The sequence below is a fragment of the Homarus americanus genome, unplaced genomic scaffold (genome assembly GCF_018991925.1).
Source record: "Homarus americanus isolate GMGI-L3 unplaced genomic scaffold, GMGI_Hamer_2.0 scaffold27257, whole genome shotgun sequence".
In the NCBI taxonomy this organism is placed as follows: Eukaryota; Metazoa; Arthropoda; class Malacostraca; order Decapoda; family Nephropidae; genus Homarus; species Homarus americanus.
Window position 1 is genome coordinate 52,501 of NW_024744006.1, and position 27,500 is coordinate 80,000.

At 51.5% G+C, this 27,500-nt stretch overlaps 1 protein-coding gene across 1 annotated transcript in view; it reads right to left on the reverse strand.

The window, feature by feature from the left end:
- The window catches only part of LOC121877588 (serine/threonine-protein kinase N-like), an 82,700-nt gene that overhangs the window by 26,350 nt on the left and 28,850 nt on the right, over positions 1-27,500 (reverse strand). Inside the window, exons 2-3 of the mRNA XM_042383383.1 lie at positions 21,741-21,909; positions 10,918-11,073 (exon numbers count right to left, since the gene is read on the reverse strand). Coding sequence (XP_042239317.1) covers positions 10,918-11,073; positions 21,741-21,909 — 325 coding nt within the window. The remainder of the gene's footprint in view (positions 1-10,917; positions 11,074-21,740; positions 21,910-27,500) is intronic.

The following is a 27,500-nucleotide window of genomic DNA, read 5'->3' on the forward strand; positions in this document are numbered from 1 at the left end:
GAGTGGATTAAAAACCATAATATTAACGTGACTGAACCAGTTGAGTGCCTGAGGTGTATCTGATATGTACTGCACAGTCATCTCAAGGAAGTATTATGTAACATTTAGTATCATCTGGAATAGTACAATAGTATGGTGGTAGAAGCTGTCGCCAACATAACAACCACACCCTGAACTAACGAGCTGTCGCCATGAACCACAGTGTTTAAGGTGTAGAAGCTGTCACCAACACAACAACCACACCCTGAGTTAATGAGCTGCATGACCCAGTGTTTAAGGTGTAGAAGCTGTCACCAACACAACAACCACACCCTGAACTAACGAGCTGCATGACCCAGTGTTTAAGGCGTAGAAGCTGTCGCCAACACAACAACCACACCCTGAACTAACGAGCTGCATGACCCAGTGTTTAAGGTGTAGAAGCTGTCACCAACACAACAACCATACTCTGAGTTAACGAGCTGTATGACCCAGTGTTTAAGGTGTAGAAGCTGTCACCAACACAACAACCATACCCTGAGTTAACGAGCTGCATGACCCAGTGTTTAAGGTGTAGAAGCTGTCACCAACACAACAACCATACCCTGAGTTAACGAGCTGCATGACCCAGTGTTTAAGGTGTAGAAGCTGTCGCCAACACAACAACCACACCCTGAGTTAACGAAGCTGCATGACCCAGTGTTTAAGTGACTGTCACTAACACAACAACCACACCCTGAGTTAACGAGCTGCATGACCCAGTGTTTAGGTGTAAAGCTGTCGCTAACTAGCAGCCACACCTTGAGTTAACGAAGCTGCGCGGCCAGTGTTTGAGTGTAGAAGCTGTCACCTACACAACAACCACACCCTGAGTTAACGAGCTGTATGACCCAGTGTTTAAGGTGTAGAAGCTGTCACCAACACAACAACCACACCCTGAGTTAACGAGCTGTATGACCCAGTGTTTAAGGTGTACAAGCTGTCACCTACACAACAACCACACCCTGGGTTAACGAGCTGCATGACCCACTGTTTAAGGTGTAGAAGCTGTCACCAACACAACAACCACACACTAAGTTAACGAGCTGTATGACCCACTGTTTAAGGTGTACAAGCTGTCATGAACACAACAACCACACCCTAAGTTAACGAGCTGCATGACCCAGTGTTTAAGGTGTAGAAGCTGTCACCAACACAACAACCACACTCTGGGTTAACGAGCTGCATGACCCAGTGTTTAAGGTGTACAAGCTGTCACCTACACAACAACCACACCCTGGGTTAACCCAGGCTGCATGACCCGGTGTTTAAGGTCTTAGAAGCTGTCGCCAACACAACAACCACACCCTGAGGTTAACAGGCTGCATGACCCAGTGTTTAAGGTGGCTGTCACCAACACAATAACCACACCCTGAGTTAACAGGCTGCATGACCCAGTGTTTAAGGTGCAAAGCTGTCATAACACAGCAACCACACCCTGAGTTAACAGGCTGCATGACCCAGTGTTTAAGGTGTGTAGAAGCTGTCGCCAACACAGCAGCCACACCTGAGTTAACGAAGCTGCATGATCCAGTGTTTAAGGTGGCAAAGCTGTCGCCAACACAACAACCACAACCTGAGTTAACGAGCTGCATGACCCAGTGTTTAAGGTGTAGAAGCTGTCGCCAACACAACAACCACACCCTGAGTTAACGAGCTGCATGACCCAGTGTTTAAGGTGTAGAAGCTGTCGCCAACACAACATACACACACCCTGAGTTAACGAGCTGCATGACCCAGTGTTTGGGTGTAGAAGCTGTCGCCAACACAACAACCACACCCTGAGTTAACGAGCTGCATGACCCAGTGTCAAACAATAATCCGAGAAGACCGGACAACTCACCAACTGCACTGGCTAACCATTACCCCGGAACACGATCTGCAAATCCATTAACATCCAGGTCCCCAATTACTGCTGGGTAGACAGAGGCAAATGGCGTAAAGAAACTTGCCCATAGCTTCACCCTGCCCGGGGATCGAACCTGGGTCCACTTGTTTGTGAGGCGAGGATGCTGACCATTACACCCCAGGTCGCCAGTATTATATATATATATACATGTACACTCATACATACATACATGTACACACTCATACATACATACATACAATACATACATACATACGCAACGATTATCAAACACTAACTCCTTCCCTCCCCTTTCTCTTCTCCCCCTCCTTCTTTCACCCTTCCTTCCCTCCCAGCACAAGATGCCACGTCACCCGTCCCGTCACCCGTCATCCATCCCATTACCTATTCAAAAAGTACTATCCCTGCCCTCAAAGTACTATACTGGCCCTCAAAATACTATCCTGCCGCCAAAGTACTATCCTGGCCCTCACAGTACTATACCTGGCCCTCAAAATACTATCCCTGCCACCAAAGTACTATACCTGGCCCTCAAAAAGTACTATACCTGGCCCTCAAAGTACCAAGTACTATCCCCACCAAAGTACTATCCCTGACACCAAATGTACTATCCCTGACACCAAAAGTACTATCCCTGACACCAAAAGTACTATCCCTGACACCAAAAGCAATCCCTGACACCAAAAGTACTATCCCTGACCCTAAAGTAGTAACTGCCCTCAAAGTACTGTCCCTGGAGTATCACAAGTGTAATTAAGGTCAGTTGCACCTGTTAATTACTTTCCTAGACACTTCTGTATCTCTCTCTCTCTCTCTCTCTCTCTCTCATACTAGGCAGATGATAATCAAGTCTAATGAAACACCAAGTACCTAGTAACTACAGGTAACCAAGTAACAATACCTACATTACCCAGGTGAGACTAGAACCTCCCTAGTAAACCTGATTTACCTGCCCTAGTACCTGATTTACCTGCCCTAGTACCTGGTTTACTGCCCTAGTACCTGGTTTACCTGCCCTAGTACCTGGTTTACCTGCCCTAGTACCTGATTTACGCCCTAGTACCTGATTTACCTGCCCTAGTACCTGGTTTACCTGCCCTAGTACCTGGTTTACCTGCCTAGTACCTGATTTACCTGCCCTAGTACCTGGTTTACCTGCCCTAGTACCTGGTTTACCTGCCCTAGTACCTGGTTTACCTGCCCTAGTACCTGGTTTACCTGCCCTAGTACCTGATTTACCTGCCCTAGTACCCATTCCACCCCTGCCCTAGTACCCGGGTTTACCTGCCCTAGCAACCTGATCTGCCCTAGCACTGCTGGTTTACCTGCCTGCCCTAGTACCTGATTTACCTGCCCTAGTACCTGGTTTACCTGCCCTAGTACCTGATTTCACCTGCCCTAGCACCTGAATCTGCCCTAGTACCTGGTTAACCTGCCCCAGTACCTGGCTCCACCCTGTCCTGCAACCTGGTTTACCTGCCTAGTACCTGGTTTACCTGCCCTAGTACCCTGATTTACCTGCCCTAGTACCTGGTTTACCTGCCCTAGTACCTGGTTTACCTGCCCTAGTACCTGATTTACCTGCCCTAGTACCTGGTTTACCTGCCCTAGTACCTGATTTGCCCTAGTACCTGGTTTACCTGCCCTAGTACCTGATTTACCCGGCCCTTAATTCTGCCCTAGTACCTGGTTTACCTGCCCTAGTACCTGATTTACCTGCCCTAGTACCTATTTACCTGCCCTAGTACCTGATTTACCTGCCCTAGTACCTGACTTTACCTGCCCTAGTACCTGATTTACCTGCCCTAGTACCTGGTTTACCTGCCCTAGTACCTGATTTAGCCCTAGTACCTGATTTACCTGCCCTAGTACCTGGTTTACCTGCCCTAGTACTATACCCGATTTACCTGCCCTAGTACCTGATTTACCTGCCCTAGTACCTGGTTTACCTGCCCTAGTACCTGATTTACCTGCCCAGTACCTGATTTACCTGCCTAGCCTGGTTTACCTGCCCTAGTACCTGATTTACCTGCCCTAGTACCTGGTTTACCTGCCCAAGGACCTGATTTCTGCCCTAGTACCTGATTTACCCGTCAGTACCTGGTTTACCTGCCCTAGTACCTGGTTTACCTGCCCTAGTACCTGATTTACCTGCCCTAGTACCTGGTTTACCTGCCCTAGTACCTGGTTTACCTGCCCTAGCCCTGGTTTACCTGGTAGAGTGATCTCCTGGTGGACAACTAATGAACTAGTAACAGGACCAGGTATCGAGAAATGAATGACCCACCAGTTCCACCCTTGTACTCCAACCACCCAAACACACCTGTACTAGGCTCCAGGTAGACGGACACCACCCTCGTAAAACTTAACACTAAGATATTTGTTATCAGTCATATCTTATCGTGGCATACCTGGTAAAAGCCGATAATACTTGGTGTGTGTGTGTAATAATAATAATAATTAACGGTTTATTGAAAAAGTTCTGCAGCCCGAAGGCTGAAAATATACATTGGACATAAAATTTATTACATACATTGGTGGTTTAACAAAAGCCTCATTAGAGAAAGGTGAAGGAACATACAGTGAACATACAGATTAATGTAGGTGTTGAACAGCAAACTCGTGTGTAGTAACTCCTCCCAGATGGTGTTAGGAGGACCTCACGTGGTGTAGTAGCCCTCACAGATGGTGTTATGACGACCTACGTGGTGTGGTAATTCCTCACAGATGGTGTTATGAGGACCACGGTGTAGTACCTCACATATGAGGGACATGTAGTACTCGCAGATGGTGTTATGAGGGACCTGACGTAGTATCCTCACAGATGGTGATGAGGCCTCACATGGTGTAGTATCCTCCCAGATGGTGTTTTGAGGGACATGTGGTGTAGTAATTCCTCACAAGATGTTATGAGGGATGGTGTAGTAATTTCACAGATGGGTGATGAGGACTTGACGTGGTGTAGTACCCTCCCAGATGGTGTTATGAGGACTATGTGTAGAATTCCATGGTGTTATGAGGGACATGTGGTAGTAATTCCCTCACAGATGGTGTTATGAGGGACATGTGGTGTAGTACCCCCACAGATGGTGTTATGAGGGGACACGTGGTGTAGTAATTCCTCACAGATGGTGTTATGAGGGACATGTGGTAGTAATTCCTCACAGATGGTGTTATATGAGTGAGGTCCCAGGCCTTCCTATCGAGACGGATTAACACACGCTGGTTGTTGTTGGGTCTCACATCACTGGCACTGGGACCTCACTGTGTGAAGGTTAACTTGGGTACGACTGTTACTGTTGAGTTGTTCTCACTGACTTGAGATCACCAACACTGTTCACCTCAACACTGGTTCCGTTCCTTTCCTAAATGGCGGTGGCAGGGTGGGTGTGTGGGTGGTGGTGGGTGTGGGGTGGTGGTGTGTGTGGGTGTGTGTGGTGGTGGGTGGTGGTGGTGTGTGTGGGTGGTGGTGGTGTGTGGGTGGTGGTGGGTGTGGGTGGTGGTGGTGTGGGTGGTGGTGTGGTGGTGGTGGGTGTGTGGGTGTGTGGGTGGTGTGGGTGTGTGTGGGTGGTGGTGGTGGGTGTGTGTGTGGGTGGTGGTGGGTGTGTGGGTGGGTGGTGTGGGTGGGTGATGGGTGGGTGATGGGTGTGTGTGGGTGATGGTGGGTGTGGGTGGTGGTGTGTGTGGGTGATTCTGTTATTGTTTGGGCATGCTTCCAAATGTTGGATGGCAGATATGATGTGGTGAGGGCGGGCGACTAGGCGGGTGTATGCATGACTAGGCGTGGGTGGGCGACTATGTGAACAACAAGGAGGCGGACGCTTTAGAAACGGGTGGGCGGGAGTTCGCTGGACGTGACCGCCACTTCCTGAGCTAACCAGATGACCGTCACCACACCGACCACACACTCCTACCACACCACACCGACCACACTCCTACCACACCCACCGACCATACTCCTACCTACCACCCCACCGACCACACCACTCCACCACCCACCGACCACACTCCTACCACAACCACACCGACCACCTCCTACCACACCAAACCACATTCCTCCACACCCACCAAACCACACTCCCACCCGGACCACACCTACCACCACCAAACCACTCCTACCACCACCGACCACCACACCGACCTCTCACCACCCCACCGACCACTCCTACCACCACCACCACCTCACACACCACACCAACCACACCCCACCCCGACCACTCTACCACCACCGACACACCACAGACCACCTCCTACCACCACCGACCACACTCCTACCACCACCCGACCACACCCCCCGACCACCTCCCACACCACCACCAACCATCCTACCACACCACACCGACCACATCCTCCACCACACCCACCGACCACACTCACCACCCACACCGACCACACCACACAACCACCTCCTACCACCACACCGACCACACTCCCACCACACAACACCGACCACACCACACCGACCACCTCCTACCACCACACCGACCACCTCCTACCACACAACACCAAACCCTCCTACCACACCACAAACCACATTCCTACCACACCCACCGACCCTCCTACCACCACCAACCACCTCCTACCCACACCCACCGACCACACTCCTACCACACCACACCGACCACTCTACCACACCACCGACCACCTCCTACACACACCACCGACCACCTCCTACCACACAACCCGACCACCACCGACCACACTCTACCGCCCCCCCAAGATCTTCGCCCAGGCCCCGGGGACTTTCTTCCAGGTGCCAGTGGTGGTAATAGCGAGAAAGTTCGTCTGGCGTACGACCTGTAGCCATATTATAGGAGTAGAAGGGTGGGTCAGGCGCTGTTGTTTGCCCACTCTGGCGAAGGAGAGAAGAGTAGTGTCTCTCTTTCTCTCTCTCTCTCTCCCACACCCTAAAAACACACATATCCACCCACACACCCCATACACCCCCACACTTCACCCCACCCCATTACGCACCCACACCCTCCCCACACCCACCCCTCCACCTTGTTGAGGGGCACAGGTACCTTGGGACGCGTATAGTGCCATCCAACACCATAAAGAGGACCCCTAAGGACCATCTGTCATGAAATGGACCTGTAGGACACCCTTAGGACCTGTAGGACACCATAAGACCTGTGGGACACCCTTGGGACCTGTGGGACACCCATAAGACCTGTGGGACACCTTAAGACCTGTGGGACACCCTTAAGACCTGTAGGACACCCTTAGGACCTGTGGGACACCCATAGACCTGTGAGACACCCTCCAGGACCTGCAGGACACCATACCTATGAGACACTTAAGACCTGTAGGACACCCATAAGACCTGTAGGACACCATTAGGACCTGTAGGACACCCTTGAGACCTGTAGGACACCCATAGGACCTGTAGGACACCCTTAGGACCTGTGGGACACCCTTAAGACCTGTAGGACACCCTTGGGACCTGTGGGACACCCTTAGACCTGTGGGACACCCTTGGGACCTGTGGGACACCCTTAGGACCTGTGGGACACCATGGACCTGTGGGGACCCTAAGACCTGTGGGACACCCTTGGGACCTGTAGGACACCCTTAGACCTGTGGGACACCCTTAGGACCTGTGGGACACCTTAAGACCTGTGGGACACCCTTAGGACCTGTGGGACACCATGGGACCTGTGGGACATGGGACCTGTGGGACACCCTGAAGACCTGTAGGACACCCAGGACCTGTAGGACACCCTTAGACCTGTGGGACACCCATTAGGACCTGTGGGACACCCTTAAGACCTGTGGGACACCCTTGAGACCTGTAGGACACCCCCTAAGACCTGTGGGACACCCTTAGACCTGTGGGACACCCTTGGGACCTGTAGGACACCATGGACCTGGGACACCATAAGACCTGTAGGACACCCTAGGACCTGTGAGGACCTGTGGACACCCATGACTGTAGGACACCCTTAGGACCTGTAGGACACCCATAGACCTGTGGGACACCCATGGGACCTGTGGGACACCATAAGACCTGTGGGACACCCTTAGGACCTGTAGGACACCCATAGACCTGTAGGACACCCTTAAGACCTGTGGGACACCGCTAGGACCTGTAGGACACCCATAAGACCTGTAGGACACCATGGGACTGTAGGACACCCTTAAGACCTGTAGGACACCCTTAGGACCTGTAGGACACCCCAAGAACTGCAGGACACCTTGGGACCTGTGGGACACCATAAGACCTGTAGGACACTTAGGACCTGTGGGACACCCTTAAGACCTGTAGGACACCCATAGACCTGTAGGACACCCTTAAGACCTGTAGGACACCCTTAGGACCTGTAGGACACCCTTAAGACCTGTGGGACACCCTTGGGACCTGTAGGACACCCTTAGGACTGTGGGACACCATAGGACCTGTAGGACACCCATAGGACCTGTAGGACCCCATAAGACCTGTAGGACACCCTTAGGACCTGTAGGACACCCATAAGAACTGTAGGACACCTTGGGACCTGTAGGACACCCATAAGACCTGTGGGACACCCTTAAGACCTGTGGGACACCCTTAGGACCTGTAGGACACCATAGACCTAGGACACCCTTAGACCTGTGGACACCCTAGGACCTGTAGGACACCCCTTAAGACCAGGACACCCTTGAGACCTGTAGGACCCCCTTGGGACTAGGACACCCTTAGGACCTGTAGGACACCCCTAAGACCTGTAGGACACCTTAAGACCTGTGTAGGACACCTTAAGACCTGTAAGACACCATGAAATGTAGGACACCTTAAGACCTGTGGGACACCCTTAGGACCTGTAGGACACCCGCAAGACCTGTAGGACACCCTTAAGACCTGTGGGACACCCCCAAGACCTGTAGGACACCCTAAGACCTGTGGGACACCCTTAGGACCTGTAGGACACCTTAAGACCTGTAGGACACCCTTAAGACTGTGACATGGACCTGTGGGACACCCTTAAGACCTGTAGGACCCCAAGACCTGTAGGACACTTACATGGGACCTGTAGGACACCCCCAAGACCTGTGGGACACCCTTAAGACCTGTAGGACACCCTTAAGACCTGTGGGACCCCTTAAGACCTGTAGGACACCCTTAGGACCTGTTAGGACACCCTTAAGACCTGTAGGACACCCTTAAGACCTGTAGGACACCCTTAGGACCTGTAGGACACCCATAAGACCTGTGGACACCCTTAGGCGTGTGAGACACCATGGGACCTGGGACACCCTTAAGACCTGTGGGACACCCTCAAGACGTGTAGGACACCATGGGACCTGTAGGACACCCTTAAGACCTGTGGGACACCCTTAAGACCTGTGGGACACCATAGGACCTGTGGACACCCTTAAGACCTGTAGGACACCCTTAGACCTGTAGGACACCTTGGGACCTGTGGGACACCCTTAGACCTGTGGGACACTAAGACTGTGAGATACCTTAGGACCTGTAGGACACCCTTAAGACCTGTAGGACACCCCTTAGGACCTGTGGGACACCCTTGGGACCTGTAGGACACCCTTAGGACCTGTGGGACACCCTTAAGACCTGTGGGGACACCATAAGACCTGTAGGACACCTTAAGACCTGTAGGACACCCTTAAGACCTGTAGGACACCTTGGGACCTGTGGGACACCCTTAAGACCTGTAGGACACCCTTAGGACCTGTAGGACACCCTTAAGACCTGTGGGACACCATGGGACCTGTAGGACACATAGGACCTGGACACCATAAGACCTGTAGGACACCATAAGACCTGTAGGACACCCCTTAGGACCTGTGGGACCACCCAGGACCTGTGGGACACCCTTAGGACCTGTGGGACACCCTTGGGACCTGTAGGACACCCTTAAGACGTGTAGGACACCTTGGACCTGTGGGACACCATGGGACCTGTGGGACACCCTTAGGACCTGTGGGACACCCATTAAGACCTGTAGGACACCCTAGGACCTGTGGGACACCCTTGGGACCTGTGGGACACCCATGGGACCTGTGGGACACCCCTGAGACCTGTGGGACACCCTTAGGACCTGTAGGACACCCCAGGGACCTGGTAGGACACCCTTGGGACCTGTAGGACACCCTTAGGACCTGTGGGACACCCTTAGGACCTGTGGGACACCCTTGGGACCTGTGGGACACCCTTAGGACCTGTGGGACACCCCTTAGGACCTGTGGGACACCCTGTAAGACCTGTGGGACACCCTTGGACCTGTAGGACACCCTTAAGACCTGTGGGACACCCTTGGGACCTGTAGGACACCCTTGAGACCTGTGGGACACCCTTGGGACTGTGGGACACCCTTAAGACGTGTGGGACACCCTTAGGACCTGTGGGACACCCTTAGGGACTGTGGGACACCCTTAGGACCTGAGGACACCCTTGGGACCTGTGGGACACCCTTGGGACCTGTGAGGACACCCTTGAGACCTGTGGGACACCATTGGGACCTGTGGGACACCCGCAAGACGTGTGGGACACCATTGGACCTGTGGGACACCCTTAGGACCTGTAGGACACCATGGGACCTGTGGGACACCCTTAAGACCTGTAGGACACCCTTAGGACCTGTGGGACACCCTTAAGACGTGTGGGACACCTTAAGACCTGTGGGACACCCTTAAGACCTGTGGGACACCCTTAAGACCTGTGGGACACCATAAGACCTGTGGGACACCCCATTGAGACCTGTGGGACACCCATAAGACCTGTATGACACCCTTGAGACCTGTGGGACACCCATGTAAGACGTGTGGGACACCCTTAAGACCTGTGGGACACCCTTAAGACCTGTAGGACACCCTTAGGACCTGTAGGACACCTTAAGACCTGTAGGACACCCTTAAGACCTGTAGGACACCCTTAGGGACCTGTGGGACATGGGACCTGGAGGACACCCCTTAAGACCTGTAGGACACCCTTAAGACCTGTAGGACACCCTTAGGACCTATGACCCACCCACCTACCCACCCCACCGACCCACCCCACTCACCCACCCACCCCAGCAGAAGTGACTTACCTAAATTGTTACTATAGGAGGAGTCGAGAGAGGAGCCCCCTTGTCCCTGCGTCAGGAGGATCTGTGAGTCGAGTTCCTGAAGCTCCTGCTGTAGGGCGGAGAGCTTCGAGTTGGCCTCCTTCACCATATGACTCACATCTTGTAGCGCGCGCCGGTCTGGGGAGGAGAAGAGGTTAGGTTAGGTTTAGGTTAGGTTGGGTTACGTTAGTGTTAGGTTGGGATATGTTGGTGTTAGGTTGGGTTGGAGTTAGGTTAGTTAGGTTAGGTTAGTTGGTTGGGTTACGTTAGTGTTAGGTTGGGATATGTTGGTGTTGGGTTGGGATATGTTGGTGTTGGGTTGGGTTAGGTTAGGTTGGGTTGGGTTGGGTTAGGTTGGGTTACGTTGGTGTTGATGGTTAGGATATGTTGGTGTTAGGTTGGGTTAGGTTAGGTTAGGTTAGGTTGGGTTACGTTAGTGTTAGGTTGGGATATGTTGGTGTTAGGTTGGTTGGGTTAGGTTAGGTTAGGTTAGGTTAGGTTTAGAGTTGGGTTTAGGTTGGGTTACGTTGTGTTGGGTTGGGTTAGGTTGGGTTAGGTTGGGTTAGGTTGGGTTTGGGTTTGTTACGTTAGTGTTAGGTTGGGATATGTTGGTGTTAGGTTGGGTTAGGTTGGGTTTAGGTTAGGTTACGTTAGTGTTGGGTTGGGATATGTTGGTGTTAGATTGGGTTAGGTTGGGTTTAGGTTGGGTTACGTTAGTGTTAGGTTGGGCTATGTTAGTGTTAGGTTGGGTTAGGTTAGGTTTAGGTTGGGTTACGTTAGTGTTAGGTTGGGCTATGTTAGTGTTAGGTTGGGTTAGGTTAGGTTTAGGTTAGGTTACGTTAGTGTTAGGTTGGGTTAGGTTAGTGTTAGGTTTGACTACGTTAGTGTTAGGTTGGGTTGGGTTAGGTTTAGGTTGGGTTAGGTTAGTGTTAGGTTGGGCTACGTTAGTGTTAGGTTAGGTTAGGTTAGGTTAGGTTGAGTTGGGTTAGGTTAATTGTTTAGATATAATGCATTACAGGTACAGGTGTGTTATAGTACAAAGTGTACAATGGTACAGGTGTGTCATTATAGGTACAGGTGTATAATGGTACAGGTGTGTTATTATAGGTACAGGTGTATAATGGTACAGGTGTGTCATTATAGGTACAGGTGTATAATGGTACAGGTGTGTCATTATAGGTACAGGTGTATAATGGTACAGGTGTGTCATTATAGAGTACAGGTGTATAATAGTACAGGTGTCATTATAGGTACAGGTGTATAATGGTACAGGTGTGTTATTATAGGTACAGGTGTGTTATTACAGGTACAGGTGTATAATGGTACAGGTGTTATTACAGGTACAGGTGTATAATGGTACAGGTGTGTTATTACAGGTACAGGTGTATAATGGTACAAGTGTGTCATTATAGGTACAGATGTGTCATTATAGGTACAGGTGTGTCATTATAGGTACAGGTGTGTCATTATAACTACAGGTGTGAATACAGGTAAAATGAATTAGCACACGTGAATAAATTAACCTAACCCTTGAGTACAATAAGTTAACATAGTGAAACGGTTAACAATATCTATCCATCCACCCACCCACACCCCACCCACACACCCACACCCCATCCACCACCCACACCCCATCCACCCACACCCCATCCACCCACCCACACCCAATCCACCCCACCCACCCATCCACCCACCCACACCCCACCCACCCACCACACCCATCCACCCACCACACCCCATCCACCCACCCACCCCATCCACCCACCCCACACCCCATCCACCCACCCACCCCATCCACCCACCCACAAACCCTCACTCTCCCCATCCTTGCTTACACACAGTAATCCACCCAGATAAGGAAGAGACACACCATCCTCCTCCTCTTCCTCCCCTCCTCCTCCTCTTCTTCCTCCCTTCTCCTTCCTCCCCTCCTCCTCCCCTCTTCTTCTCCCCTCCTCCTCTTCTTCCTCCCCTCCTCCCCTCCTCCCTCTTCTTCCTCCCCTCCTCCTCCTCTTCCTCCCTTCTTCTTCCTCCCCTCCACCTCTCTTCTTCCTCCCCTCCTCCTCCTCCCTCCCTCCTCCTCTTCCTCCCCTTCTTCTTCCCTCCCCTCCCTCCTCTTCTTCCTCCCCTCCTCCTCCTCCTCCTCCTCCTCCTCTTCTTCCTCCCCTCCTCCTCCTCTTCTTCCTCCCCTCCTCTCTCTTCTTCCTCCCCTCCTCTTCTTCCTCCCTTCTCCTTCCTCCCCTCCTCCTCCTCTTCTTCCTCCCTCCTCCTCCTCCTCTTCCTCCCTTCTTCTTCCTCCCCTCCTCCTCCTCTTCTTCCTCCCCTCCTCCTCTTCTTCCTCCCTTCTTCTTCCTCCCCTCCTCCTCCTCTTCTTCCTCCCCCTCCTCCACCTCTTCTTCCTCCCCTCCCTCCTCCCTCTTCTTCCTCCCCTCCTCCTCCTCCTCTTCCTCCCCTTCTTCTTCCTCCCCTCCTCCTCCTCTTCTTCCTCCCCCCTCCTCTTCCTCCCCTTCTTCTTCCTCCCCTCCTCCTCCTCTTCTTCCTCCCCTCCTCCTCCTCTCTTCCTCCCCCTCCTCTTCTTCCTCCCCTCCTCCTCCTCTTCCCTCCCCTCCTCCCTCTTCTTCCTCCCCTTCTCCTTCTCCCTCCTCCTCCTCCTCTTCCTCCCTTCTTCTTCCTCCCTCCTCTCCTCTTCTTCCTCCCCTTCTCCTTCCTCCCCTCCTCCTCCTCCTCTTCTTCCTCCTCCTCCTCCTCCTCTTCCCTCCTTCTTCCTCCTCCTCCTCCTCTTCTTCCTCCCCTCCTCCTCCTCCTCTTCCTCCCTTCTCCTTCCTCCCCTCTCCTCCTCTTCTTCCTCCCCTCCTCTTCTTCCTCCCTCCTCTCCTCTTCTTCCTCCCCTCCTCTTCTTCCTCTCCCCTTCTCCTTCCTCCCCTCCTCCTCCTCTTCTTCCTCCCTCCTCCTCCCTCCTCTTCCTCCCCTTCTTCTTCCTCCTCCTCCCCTCCTCCTCCTCTTCTTCCTCCCCTCCTCCCTCCTCTTCTTCCTCCCCCTCCTCCTCTTCTTCCTCCCCTTCTCCTTCCTCCCCTCCTCCTCCTCTTCTTCCTCCCCTCCTCCTCCTCCTCTTCTCCTTCTTCTTCCTCCCCTCCTCCTTCTCCCCTTCTCCTTCCTCCCTCTCCTCCCTTCTTCCTCCCCTCCTCCTCCTCCTCTTCCTCCCCTTCTTCTTCTCCCCTCCTCCCCTTCTTCTTCCTCCTCTCCCCTCCTCCTCCTCTTCTTCTCCCCTCCTCCTCTCTTCTTCTCCCTCCTCTTCTTCCTCCCCTTCTCCCTTCCTCCCCTCTTCCTCCCCTTCTTCTTCCTCCTCTTCTTCCCTCCCCTCCTCCTCCTCCCTCCCCTTCTCCTTCCTCCCCTCCTCCTCCCTCTTCTTCCTCCCCTCCTCTTCTTCCTCCCTTCTCCTTCCTCCCTCCTCCTCCTCTTCTTCCCTCCCCTCCTCTTCTTCCTCCCCTTCTCCTTCCTCCCCTCCTCCTCCTCTCTTCTTCCTCCCTTCTCCTTCCTCCCCTCCTCCTCCTCTTCTTCCCCTCCCTCCTCCTCCCTTCTTCTTCCTCCTCTTCTTCCTCCCCTCCTCCTCCTCTTCCTCCTTCTCCTTCCCCTCCCTCCTCCTCTTCTTCCTCCCCTCCTCTCTTCTTCCTCCCTTCTCCTTCCTCCCCTCCTCCTCCTCTTCTTCCTCCCCTTCTCCTTCCTCCCCTCTCCTCTTCCCTCCCCTTCTCCTTCCTCCCCTCCTCCTCTTCCCTCCTCCTCCTCCTCTTCCTCCCCTTCTCCTTCTCCCTCTTTCCCCTCTTCTTCTCCCCTTCTCCTTCCTCCCTCCTCCTCTTCTTCCCCCCTTCTCCTTCCTCCCCTCCTCCTCCTCTTCCTCCCTTCTCCTTCCTCCCCTCCTCCCCTCCTCCTCCCTCTTCTTCCTCCCCTCCTCCTCCTTGTCCCCAAGGATCTTGTCCTTATAAGGACTTGGGAGAGATCTCTCTCTCTCTCTCTCTCTCTCTCTCTCTCTCTCTCTCTCTCTCTCTCTCTCTCTCTCTCTCTCTCCCCAGGTACTCTTAAACAGACCTAGTCCCTGTCTCATTATTATTGTATCATATGTCATTAGCTGAGGTTAGGGATTAGGTTAGGGTTAGGTTAGAGTTTGGTTAGGGTTAGGTTGGGGTTTGGTTGGGGATTAGGTTAGAGTTTGGTTGGGGTTAGGTTAGGTTTGGTTGGGGTTGGGTTAGAGGTTTGGTTTGGGTTAGGTTAGACTTTGGATAAGGGTTAGGTTGGGGTTTGGTTAGGGTTAGGTTAGATTAGGTTAGGGTTAGGTCAGGTTAGGTTTGGTTAGGGGTTGGTTGGGGTTTGGTTGGGGTTTGGTTAGGGTTGGGTTAGGTTAGGTTTGGGTTTGGTTAGGTTTGGTTAGGGGTTAGAGTTAGGGTTAGGTTGGTTTGGTTAGGGTTGGGTTGGGGTTTGGTTGGGGTTAGGTTAGATTAGGTTAGGTTGGGTTAGGTTTGGTTAGGGTTGGGTTAGGGTTGGGTTAGAGTTTGGTTAGGGTTGGGTTAGGGTTAGGTTAAGGTTTGGTTGGATTAGGTTTGGTTGGATTAGGTTTGGTTGGGGTTGGGTTAGGGGTTGGGTTAGGTTTGGTTGGGGTTGGTTAGAGTTTGGTTGGGGTTGGGGTTAGGTTTGGTTGGGGTTTGGTTAGTTAGGTTAGGTTAGGTTAGGTTTGGTTAGGGTTGGGTTGGGGTTGGGTTAGAGTTTGGTTGGGGGTTGGGTTGGATTAGGTTTGGTTAGGTTAGAGTTTGGTTGGGGTTGGGTTGGGGTTAGGTTAGAGTTTGGTTGGGTTGAGTTAGAGTTTGGTTAGGGTTGGGTTAGATTAGGTTGGGGTTGGGTTAGGTTTGGTTAGGGTAGGTTAGGGTTAGGTTAGAGTTTGGTTAGGGTTGGGTTAGGGTTAGGTTAGGTAAGGGTTTGGTTAGGTTAGGTTTGGTTGGGGTTAGGTTGGGGTTAGGTTAGGTTTGGTTGGGGTTTGGGTTAGGTTTGGTTGGGGTTTGGTTGGGGTTTGGTTGGGGTTTGGTTGGGTTGGGTTAGATTAGGTTAGGTTGGAAGGGGTTTGGTTGGGGTTGGGTTAGGGTTGGTTAGGTTTGGTTGAATTGAGTTTGGTTGGATTGAAGTTTGGTTGAATTGAGTTTTGGGTTAGGTTGGGTTTGATTAGGTTGAAGTTTGGTTAGGGTTGGGTTCAGGGGTTTGGTTAAGTTAGGTTGGTTAAGATTGAGGTTTGGTTGGGTTAGGTTTGGTTGGAGTTGAAGGTTTGGTTAGGGTTGGGTTGAGTTTGGTTAGGATTAAGTTTGGTTGGGTTGAGGTTTGGTTAGGGTTGGGTTAGGTTTGGTTAAGTTAGGTTTGGTTAAATTGGGGTTTGGTTGGGTTAGAGTTTGGTTGGGGTTGGGTTGGGTTTGGTTGGGTTGAGTTTAGTTAGGGATTGGGTTAGATTTTGGTTAAGTTAGGTTTGGTTGGGTTAGGGTTTGGTTGGGGTTGGGTTGAGGTTTGGTTAAGATAGAGTTTGGTTGGGTTGAGTTTGGTTGAGGGTTGGGTTGAAGTTTGGTTAAGATTAGAGTTTGGTTAAGATTAGAGTTTGGTTGGGGTTGGGTTGAGTTTGGTTAGTAGGTTTGGTTGAGGATGTTTGGTTAGGTTGAAGTTTGGTTGGGGTTAGGTTGGGGTTTGGTTGAAGTTAGGTTTGGTTAAGTTAGGTTTGGTTAGGTTAGAGTTTGGTTAGGGTTAGGTTAAGGTTGGGTTGGGGTTTGGTTGGGGTTAGGTTAGGATTATGGTGGGTAATTATCATGTGAAATAAACTAGGCTGGGAATCTTCAGGTGAGACAATGTATATATGTGTGTGTGTGTGTGTGTGTGTGTGAGTGTGTGTGTGTGTGTGTGTGTGTGTGTGTGTGTGTGTGTGTGTGTGTGTGTGTGTGTGTGTGTGTGTGTGTGTGTGTGTGTGTGTGTGTGAGTGTGTGTGTGTGTGTGTGTGTGTGTGTGTGTGTGTGTGTGTGTGTGTGTGTGTGTGTGTGTGTGTGTGTGTGTGTGTGTGTGTGTGTGTGTGTGTGTGTGTGTGTGTATGATGTGTGTGTGTGTGTGTGTGTGTGTGTGTGTGTGTGTGTGTGTGTGTGTGTGTGTGTGTGTGTGTGTGTGTGTGTGTGTGTGTGTGTGTGTGTGTGTGTGTGTGTGTGTGTGTGTGTGTGTGTGTGTGTGTGTGTGTGTGTGTGTGTGTGATGTGTGTGTGGAGTGTGTGTGTGTGTGAGTGTGTGTGTGAGTGTGTGTGTGTGTGTGTGTGTGTGTGTGTGTGTGTGTTTTATGTGTGTGTGTGTGTGTGTGTGTGTGTGTGTGTGTGTGTGTGTGTGTGTGTGTGTGTGTGTGTGTGTGTGTGTGTGTGTGTGTGAGTGTGTGTGTGTATGTGTGTGTGTGTGTGTGTGTGTGTGTGTGTGTGTGTGTGTATGGTCATTTCAAACCAGACATAGAATGTGTGACAGGCCCAAGCAGCACACTGGCCACACACACACACCTCCCCACTCCCTCATTTCTCAATCAAACCAACATGTCATACAGAGAGTCAGTGCTGGTTATAAAATCCGTATGCCATATGCCTCCCCTCCTCAACCCCCTCTCCCCTCCAACCCCCCTCTCCCCATCAGCCCCCTCCTCCCCTCAACCCCCCTCTCTACCCTCAACCCCCTCTCCCCTCCAAACCCCCTCCCCTCAACCCCTCCTCCTCCCCCCCTCTCACCTCCTCCTCCTCTCCTCCCCCTCTCCCCTCACCTCTCTTACCTCAACCCCCCCTCTCTCCCCTCCAACCCCCTCTCTCCTCCTCCTCCTTCAACCCCCCCTCTCCCCTCAACCCCCTCCCTCCCCCCTCTCTCCCCCTCTCCACCTCACCCCCCTCTCCTCCTCAACCCCCCTCTCCTCCACCCCCCTCTCTCCTCCAACCCCTCTCCCCTCCAGCCCCCTCTCTCCCTCAACCCCCTCTCTACCCTCCACCCCTCTCTCCTCACCCCCCTCTCTCCCCTCCAACCCCCCTCTCTCCTCCAACCCCCTCTCTCCCTCCATCTCTCCTCCCCCCTCTCTCCTCCCCTCTCTCCTCACCCCCTCTCCTCCAACCCCCCCCTCTCCTCAACCCCCCTCTCCTCCAACCCCCCCTCTCTCCCTCAACCCCCCTCTCCTCAACCCCCCTCTCTCCTCACCCCCTCTCCCTCAACCCCCTTCTCCCCTCAACCCCCCTCCTCAACCCCCCTCTCCCCTCCAACCCCCCTCTCTCCTCAACCCCCTCTCCCCTCAACCCCTCTCCCTCAACCCCCTCTCCCTCCAACCCCCTCTCTCCTCCAACCCCCTCTCTACCCTCCAACCCCCCTCTCTTCCCTCCAACCCCCTCTCTCCCTCAGCCTCCTCCACCCCTCCTCTCCCTCCCCAACCCCTCTCTCCCTCCACCCCCTCTCTACCCTCCAACCCCCTCTCTCTCCTCACCCCCCTCTACCCTCAACCCCCTCTCTACCCTCCAACCCCCCCTCTCTCCTCCAACCCCCTCTCTACCCTCCCTCTCTCCCTCACCCCCTCTCTCCCTCCAACCCCCCTCTCCCCTCCAACCTCTCTCCCCAACCTCTTCCCTCAACCCTTCTCCCAACCCCCCCTCTCCTCAGCCCCCCTCTCTCCCCTCCACCTCTCTCCCTCAACCTCTCCTCCAACCCCTCCCCCTCCCACTCACCCCCCTCTCCTCCAACCCCCTCTCTCCTCCAACCCCCTCTCTCCCTCCAACCCCTCTCTCCTCAGCCCCCTCTCTCCCCTAGCCCCCTCTCCCCTCCAGCCCCCCTCTCCCTCAACCCCCTCTCTACCCTCCAACCCCCCTCTCTCCTCAACCCCCTCTCTCCCCTCAGCCCCCTTCTCCCCTCCAACCCCCCTCACCCTCCAACCCCCCTCTCTCCCCTCCAACCCCCCTCTCTACCCTCCAACCCCCCTCTCTACCCTCCAGCCCCCCCCTCTCCTCCAACCCCCCTCTACCCTCAACCCCCCTCTCTCCTCCAACCCCCCTCCACCCGGAAATACAATGTGGTACAGTGGTTCTACAATGGTTATACTCAAGGTAGGTGTGTAGTGTTGGTGCAGGTGTGTGTGTTGATACAGGTGTGTAGTGTTAGAACAGGTGTGTAGTGTGAGTGTGAGTGTTAGACAGGTGTGTAGTGTTGAAGACAGGTGTGTAGTGTTGGAGTACAGATGTGTAGTGTTGGAGTGCAGATTAGTGTGGGTACAGGTGTAGTGCGTTATGTTGGAGCAGGTGTCTTAACTATAAGTTGAGTCGTGTAAGTAATAGTATTATGTTGGGTTGGAGGAGGGAAGTGCATTGTGTGTGTGTGTGTGTGTGTGTGTGTGTGTGTGTGTGTGTGTGTGTGTGTGTGTGTGTGGTTTGGGATTGTTAAGACAGACAGACAGACAAACAAGCAAACAAACAAACAAACAAACAACAGAACACGAACAACAGAACAGACAGACAGACAGACACAGGCAGAACGAACCAGACAGACAGACAGACAGGGGTAAACACATAAGCGCTAATTAATATCTCTCTCTCTCTCTCTCTCTCTCTCTCTCTCTCTCTCTCTCTCTCTCTCTCCTCTCTCTCTCTCTCCCACCACACCAGCACCACCTCAGTTACCACACCACCATAATTACCACCACACCATTACAATACCGCAGTCACCACACCACTACCACACACCTACACCACTACCACACCACTATCTACCACACCACTACCACACACCTACACCACAACCACACCACTATCTACCACACCACTACCACACCACTATCTACCACACCACTACCACACACACACCACACACACCCACACCACAGGAGAAGGAGTTGCTTTAATAGGATTCAGAAGCCCTTCAGCTCACAATACTCAACAAATACACCCACTACACCACCCACCCTCTACACACCCACCCTCTACACCCACCCACACCTCCCCCCACTCCACACACCTCCACACTCCCTACACCTCTACACCCACCCTCACACCCACTACACCCCCCCACCTACACCCTCCACCACACACCCTCCACCCACTACACTTACCCCACCCACCCACTACACCCACCCTCCCCACTACACCCACCCTCCACACACTACACCCACCCACCCTACCCCACCCTCCACCCACTACACCCACCCTCCCTACTACACCCACCCATCAAACTACCCACTGCCACCTCCCACCCACTCCCACCCTCCACCCACTACACCCACCCTCTGCCACTCCACCCACCGCCCATAAAACTACCCTCTACACCCACCCCCACCCACTGCACCCACCCTCTACACCCACCCTCCACCCGCCACCATAACTACCCACTACACCCCTACCCTCCCACCCACTACACCCACCCATCAACCTTCTCTACACCCCACCCTACCACCCTACACCCTCCCACCTACTACACCACCATCAAACTACCCACTACACCCACCCTCCCACCCACTACACCCACCCATCAAACTCACTACCCCACCCTCCACCCTCATCAAACTACCCACCCAACCTCCCACCTTCACACCCACCCTCCACTCACTACACCCACCCATCAAACTACACCCAACTCCCACCTTCTCACCCACCCTCCACCCCTTCACAGCCACCCTCCCACCCCTAAACCCACTCACTACACCCACCCTCCCACCCACTACACCCACCTCCACCCACTAAACCCACCCTCCACCCACCCATCAAATACCACTTCCTCCCCACTACATCCACCCTCTACCTACCCCTCCACCCACTAAACCACTCACTACACCCACCCTCCCACCCACTACACCCACCCTCCCACCCACTACCACCCTCCCCACTACAGCCACCCCACCTACCATCCCACCCACTACACCCTCACTAAACCCACCTCCACCCACCACCACTACACCTACCATCCACCACGCCACCCACCCTTCACCCACTCACTAAACCCACCCTCCACCTACAGACTTCCACCTCCCACTACACCCACTCACTAAACCCACCCTCCCACCTCCCACTCACTACACCCCTACACAAACCCTCCCACCCACTACTACCCACCCTCCCACCACTACACCCACCCACACCCTCCACCCACCACCCATCTCCCACCCACTACCCACCCTCCACCCACTACACCCCCCACCCCAACCACCCACTACACCCACTACACACACCTACCCACCACCCACTACCCACCCTCCCACCCACTACACCCCACCACCACACCCACTACACCCACCCATCCTGCCACCACTACACCCACCCACCCACCCACCCTACCACCCACTACACCCACCCACTACACACACCCACCCACCCACTACACCCCACCCTCCCACCCACTACACCCACTCTCCGACAGTCTTTAGATTCTGCTCCAACTCTCATTTAAAACCCTAAAATTTACACCTAAAACAACAAAACACCAGCCCTAAACCCACCCACACCACCCAAAAACCCAGCCCTAAGACCCTCAAAAACACCTGCCCTAAAGACCCTCCCCAAACACCCCAAACCCCTCCAAAACACCTGCCTAGACCCTCCTCCAAAAAACACCTGCCCTAAAGACCTCCCTCCTCCAAAACAACCTGCCTAAAGACCCCTCAAAAACACCAGCCCTAAGACCCCTCAAAAACAACCTGCCGTCAGCCCCAAAAACAACCTGCCTCTAAGACCCTCTCAAGCTGCCCTAAGACCCCCTCAAAAACACCTGCCCTAAAGACCCCCTCCAAAACTCTAAGACCCCTACCTGGTGTGACTCGACGGAGGTTCTCGGCTCCCTCTTTAATCTTGAGTTCTTTCCGTATCTCCTTCCGGATGTGTTCACGCAGTTCCTCCAACTTCTGGCCCAATGTGGCCTCCCCGAGCTCCGCCTGCAGCCCATACTTGTGGGTCAGCTCCTGGATAATGGGCAGACCCTGGTGGAGGGAGGAGAGGAGGAGAAACGGTGTTAATATATCATTTAGGAGTGGAGGTGTTTATTTAACTTTAAAGACAGGTACAAGGTTTGAAAGAGGAGGGCCTCAAACAAGTGCAATGGCCTCAAAGAAGAAGTCAAAGGGCAAAGACAGGTACAACGGCCTCAAAGACAGGTACAAGGGGCTCAAAAATAGTTACAAAGGCCTCAAAGACAGGTACAAGGCTCAAAATAGGTACAAGGGCCTCAAAGACAGGTCCTAGGGGCCTCAAAGACAGTACAAGGGCCTCAAAGACAGGTACAAGGGCTAACAAATAAAGAGTACAAGGCTCAAAGACAGGTACAAAGGGCCTCCAAGAAAAGACAGTACAAGGGCTCAAAAAAAGGTACAAGGCCTCAAGAGACAAGGCTCAATGACAGTCAGGGCTCAAAGATAGGTACAAGGGCCTCAAAGACAGGTAAAGGGCCTCCAAAGACAATTACAAGACCTCAAAAAAGACAGTACAAGGGCCTCAAAGACAATACAAGGGCCTCAAAAGACAGGTACGGGGCTCAAAATGGTACAAGAGCCTCAATGACAGTACAGGGCCTCAAAGACAGGTACAAGGGCCTCAAAGACAGTACAAGGGCCTCAATGACAAATTACAAAACCTGTGCTCAGTGCTCAATGATCCTGGCAATTCAAGTACCAACAACAACAATAATAGTGCTAATAATAATAATAATAATAAACAACTTCCCCAAAACAAACAAACTGTGCTCGCTAACTGTTACCATGGCAAAGTAAACCAACACTTTTTGTTTTCTTGTTTTTTTGAATTAGCCCACCGGGTACAGGTCAAACGACCTCAACGGGGCCTGGGCAGACAAGAACAGAAAGAAATAGAGAACAAAAAGGTTATACTGTGTTAATGTACACCACGAAGATGAGGAACCAACCTTTTAAAAGTGAGACAGATTTGAAAGTATGGAAACACAGAAGAAGGCAGAGCATTCCACAGTGTGAGGAGATGTACTATAACGGGTTATTATAGTGTGACCGACATCCACAGAAGCAGTGGGCACCACGAGCAAGACGTGTGTTACGAGCCCATGGCCTTGCCAGCGGTACACAGTGCCAAATCCACCGAACATTGCCCTTAAGTACCTGTAAAGAGTGAAGCAACATTGTGAAGAGGGAAGAGATTGTCGACGGGAGGTAATAAGACGAAATGCCTTTGATTCCACCTATCTAACAGAAGAAGAGCCACCCCAGATATGAGAGCAGTACTCCAAGTTAGGACGAATGAATTATATACTTGAAGCAACTGCTCAGGAGATGTAGATAGCTGCGCAGCTGTACAGCATTCACAACTATCGGAGGCAGCAGCAATGTGACTGCGGCATAATAGAGAAATGGTGAGGCCTAGCATATCTCTTTTTAGAATTTGGCAGAATGATAGCGTCCTGAAATGTAATTGGTGGAGATCATCTAATTTGGAAAGTATTAGTAAATAGTTTTATTACTATTGAATTTAACCAAGTATGCCTCCCCATTCAGAGATGCTGCACAGATCATTGATAGAAGTAATGATATCAGCTCTAGAAACAGATCTAGTTTGATTGGGAGGAAGGGAAAATATGAAGAAGTCTATACTAGAAAATAAAATAGTCACCGTTGCAGACTATCCCATCTCCCCGTTTTCTCTTTCCACCGAAGATTCTGCATTATCACCACCGTGGTAGTTGGTTAATTCTGGTTCTATTTCCACCAAATTTGAACCATATGGAGTTTGTCACATGTGGTTTAAATTAGTTGAATTAGTGTAAATTTGTTCATCTATTGCTAAGTTATTTTAGGAACAGACAGACAAGCGGACAGGATTAAATAAGAACAAACTACAACGGTTTTATCTAGAAAGAGTTAAACAGTTTAACTTGACCCAGCACACACACACACACACACACACACACACACACACACACACACACACACACACGCAACATCCCAGCACTAATCTGTACAACAACAACTACCACCCCGTAACAACTATCCCCGTCGTACATAACAACCATCAACCACAATCACTAACATCCTCTATTACCACCAAACACCACGCTACCACCATCAACCACCACCACCACTGCACCACAATCCACCACACTACCACAATCTCTTCCTCGCCACTACCATCATCACCCTACCCCCACCGCACTAACACCACAACCACCACACTGACCACACCACTACCACTGACACACCACTACCACGACCACACCACTACCACCACACTGACCACAACACAACCACCACACTGACCACCACTACCACTGACCACATCACTACCACTGACCACACCACAACCACACCCTGACATGATATATACATTTAAATCCGCTCAGGTGACCACATCTTTATCACCTGTCCAAAATAATGAGCCATCGCCACCTGTTGCGCACACCTGCACCATACACCACCACTATACACCTGCACCATGCACCCACTACACCTGTACATCAGACATAGGAAACATACATATCCCACCATTCAAATCGGTGTTAAAAAAATCATACATACGTGTTCAAAATAATACAGTCATTGTATTTTAACCTAAATTCTATCATCCATACATTATACACTTCCGCTGGTAACTGCATGACTGATCAGAACAAGTGCTGGCTAATACTGTGTAACCCTGGTGTGTGTGTGTGTGTGTGTGTGTGTGTGTGTGTGTGTGTGGGAGGAGGGGGTGAGGGCTGGGTTATATCCGCTCGAATTACATGTGTGTGTGTGTGTGTGTGTGTGTGTGTGTGTGTGTGTGTCTCTCTAATTGTACACAAAGGGCATTAAAGTGCTAAGACAACAAGTAGAAATATCCACACATACTTGTTCATATCCTCAACTTATCCACACACACAATGAATCACAATATCCACAATCTATGGACCACATTTCGTATCAATTCGTTCGTCAAGTGTTTGTTCGTTATGTCCGTTCGTTATGTCTGTCCGTTGCTGCCTGTCTGTCTGTTGCTGCCCGTTCGTCAAGTGTTCGTCCGTTAAGTGTTCGCTCGCCAAGTGTTCGTTCGTCAAGTGTTCGTTCGTCGTTCGTCCGTTGCTGTCTGTTCGTTGCTGCCTGTCTGGATTTCACACTAGAAAGCTTTTTGTTATATCTAAAACGCCAATAGACAAAAGTTTTCTACGACAGAACGTTTGAGCACCTGTCACTTTCTCGCCTTGGAACTTCTCTCTGTCTGTCTGTCTCTGTTCGTCTGTTTCTCTCCTCTGTCTGATTCTCTCTGTCTGCTCCCTCTCTCTCTGTCTGTCCTGTCTGTCTGTCTGTTTCTCCTCTCTCTGTCTGTCTCTTCGTCTCTTTCTCTCCTCTCTGTCTGTCTGATTCTCTCTCTCTGTCTGTCTGTTTCTCTCTCTGTCTGTCTGTCTGATTCTCTCTCTCTCTCTCCACTCTGTGTCTGTCTGTCTATTCTTTTGCTGTCTCCTTTGCTGTCCTGTCTGTCTGGAGGCTTCTGTACCCATTGTCTTGTCTCTGAGGGTTGGCGACCACTACCCACCACCTTTCACTATCCACCCACTCACCATCCACCATCCAGTCTGTGTCTGTCTTCCCCTGGCCCTCCTACCCACACACACACACACACACACACACACACACACACACACACACACACACACACACAGACAGACAGACAGACAGACAGACACACACAGAAAGAAGAAAGTGGGCGTTCCGCTTGCCTTGTTGTAGTGTTCGTGACGTCATCAACATACTTGTGATGTCGGAGAAGAGATGGCACACACACACACACACACACACACACACACACAGACACCGCTAACAGGCTCGTCAGCTTAAGTGAGTAACAGGAACTACCCCACCCCCTCCTGCAAGCGATACACTATTGAGATCAGACAAATACTTTTCTGTTAGGTTAGGTTAGGTCTCTCCCCCCAGGTTACCCATACAAAGACAAAACTGGTTATAAATTTATGATATATGGAGGATTACATTGGCTATCGAACTGGTCCTAGATGATATTAGGTTATATCCATCTACCAAGTTTCACTGTTATCTGGTTCAATTTGGTTGGTTATCATGTGGACAAGATAACAGACAAAAATGGTTATAACTTCGTGATATATGGAGTGATTACATTGGCTATCGAACTGGTCCTAGATGATATTAGGTTATATCCATCTAACAAGTTTCACTGTTATCTGGTTCGATTCACTCAAGATATCGCATGGACAAGATAGAGTGAAATACATGCACGCACTCACGCACCTAAGAGAAACCCCACCACCACCACCAACAACAGCGCTTACATTTACAAAATAATTTCAGCCAATCACAGCTCTGACAAGTAGAGCCAATCACAGCTGTGACAAGTAAGCCAATCACAGCCTGACCAGTAAACCAATCACAGCTCTGACAAATAGCCAATCACAGCTCTGACAAGTAAGCCAATCACAGCCCTGACCAGTAAACCAATCACAGCTCTGACAAATAAGCCAATCACAGCCCTGACAATGTAAGCCAATCACAGCCCTGACAAGTAAGCCAATCACAGCCCTGACAAGTAAGCCAATCACAGCCCTGACAAGTAAGCCAATCACAGCTCAGACAGTAGAAAGTTAGAAAGTTAATATGCAGGAAGAAATGCGATGACTTGGATGTAAAGCGGGTGATTGATGGATGGGTGAGGCGACCGTGATCTGGGTGAGTCATCCGTACCAGAGTTATCCGTGACAGTCATCCATACCAGTCACCCGTACCAATCATCCATAGCAGTCATCCATCAACTTGCATGTAGAGGAATCCCAGATAACAGTTTTAACTCATCCAAACAGTTAATGAGAGACAGTTATAATGACCACCCGCTGACAGAAGAGTGTATGTAGCTAAACTGTCTAAATCGGTCCAGACAGTCAGACAAACAGTCTAAATCGGCCAAGACAGTCAGGGAACTGTCTAAATCGGTCCAGACAGTCAGAAAAAGTCTAAATCGGTCCAGACAGTCAGAAAAACAGTCTAAATCGGTCCAAGACAGTCAGAGAAACAGTCTAAATCGGTCCAGACAGTCAAAAGTCAAATCGGCCAAGATCGGGAACTGTCTAATCGGTCCAGACAGTCAGAAAAACCAAATCGGTCCAAGACAGTCAGGAAACAGTCTAAATGGTCCAGACAGTCAGGAACTGCAAATGTCACAGTCAGAAAACAGTCTAACGGTCCAGAAACAGGAAACGTCTAATCCGTCAGGGAAACTGTCTAAATCGGTCCAGACAGTCAGGAAACAGTCTAAATCGGTCCAGAGTCAGAGAAACTAAATCGGTCCAGACAGTCAGGAAACTGTCTAAATCGTCCAGACAGTCAGAGAAACTCTAAATCGGTCCAGACAGTCAGGAAACTGTCTAAATCGGTCCAAGACAGTCAGAGAAACCCAAAGGTCCAGACAGTCAGGAAACAGTCTAAATCGGTCCAGACAGCCAGAAACTGTCTAAATCGGTCCAGACAGTCAGGGAAAATGTCTAAATCGGTCCAAGACAGTCAGAGAAACTCTCTAAATCGGTCCAGACAGTCAGGAAACTGTCTAAATC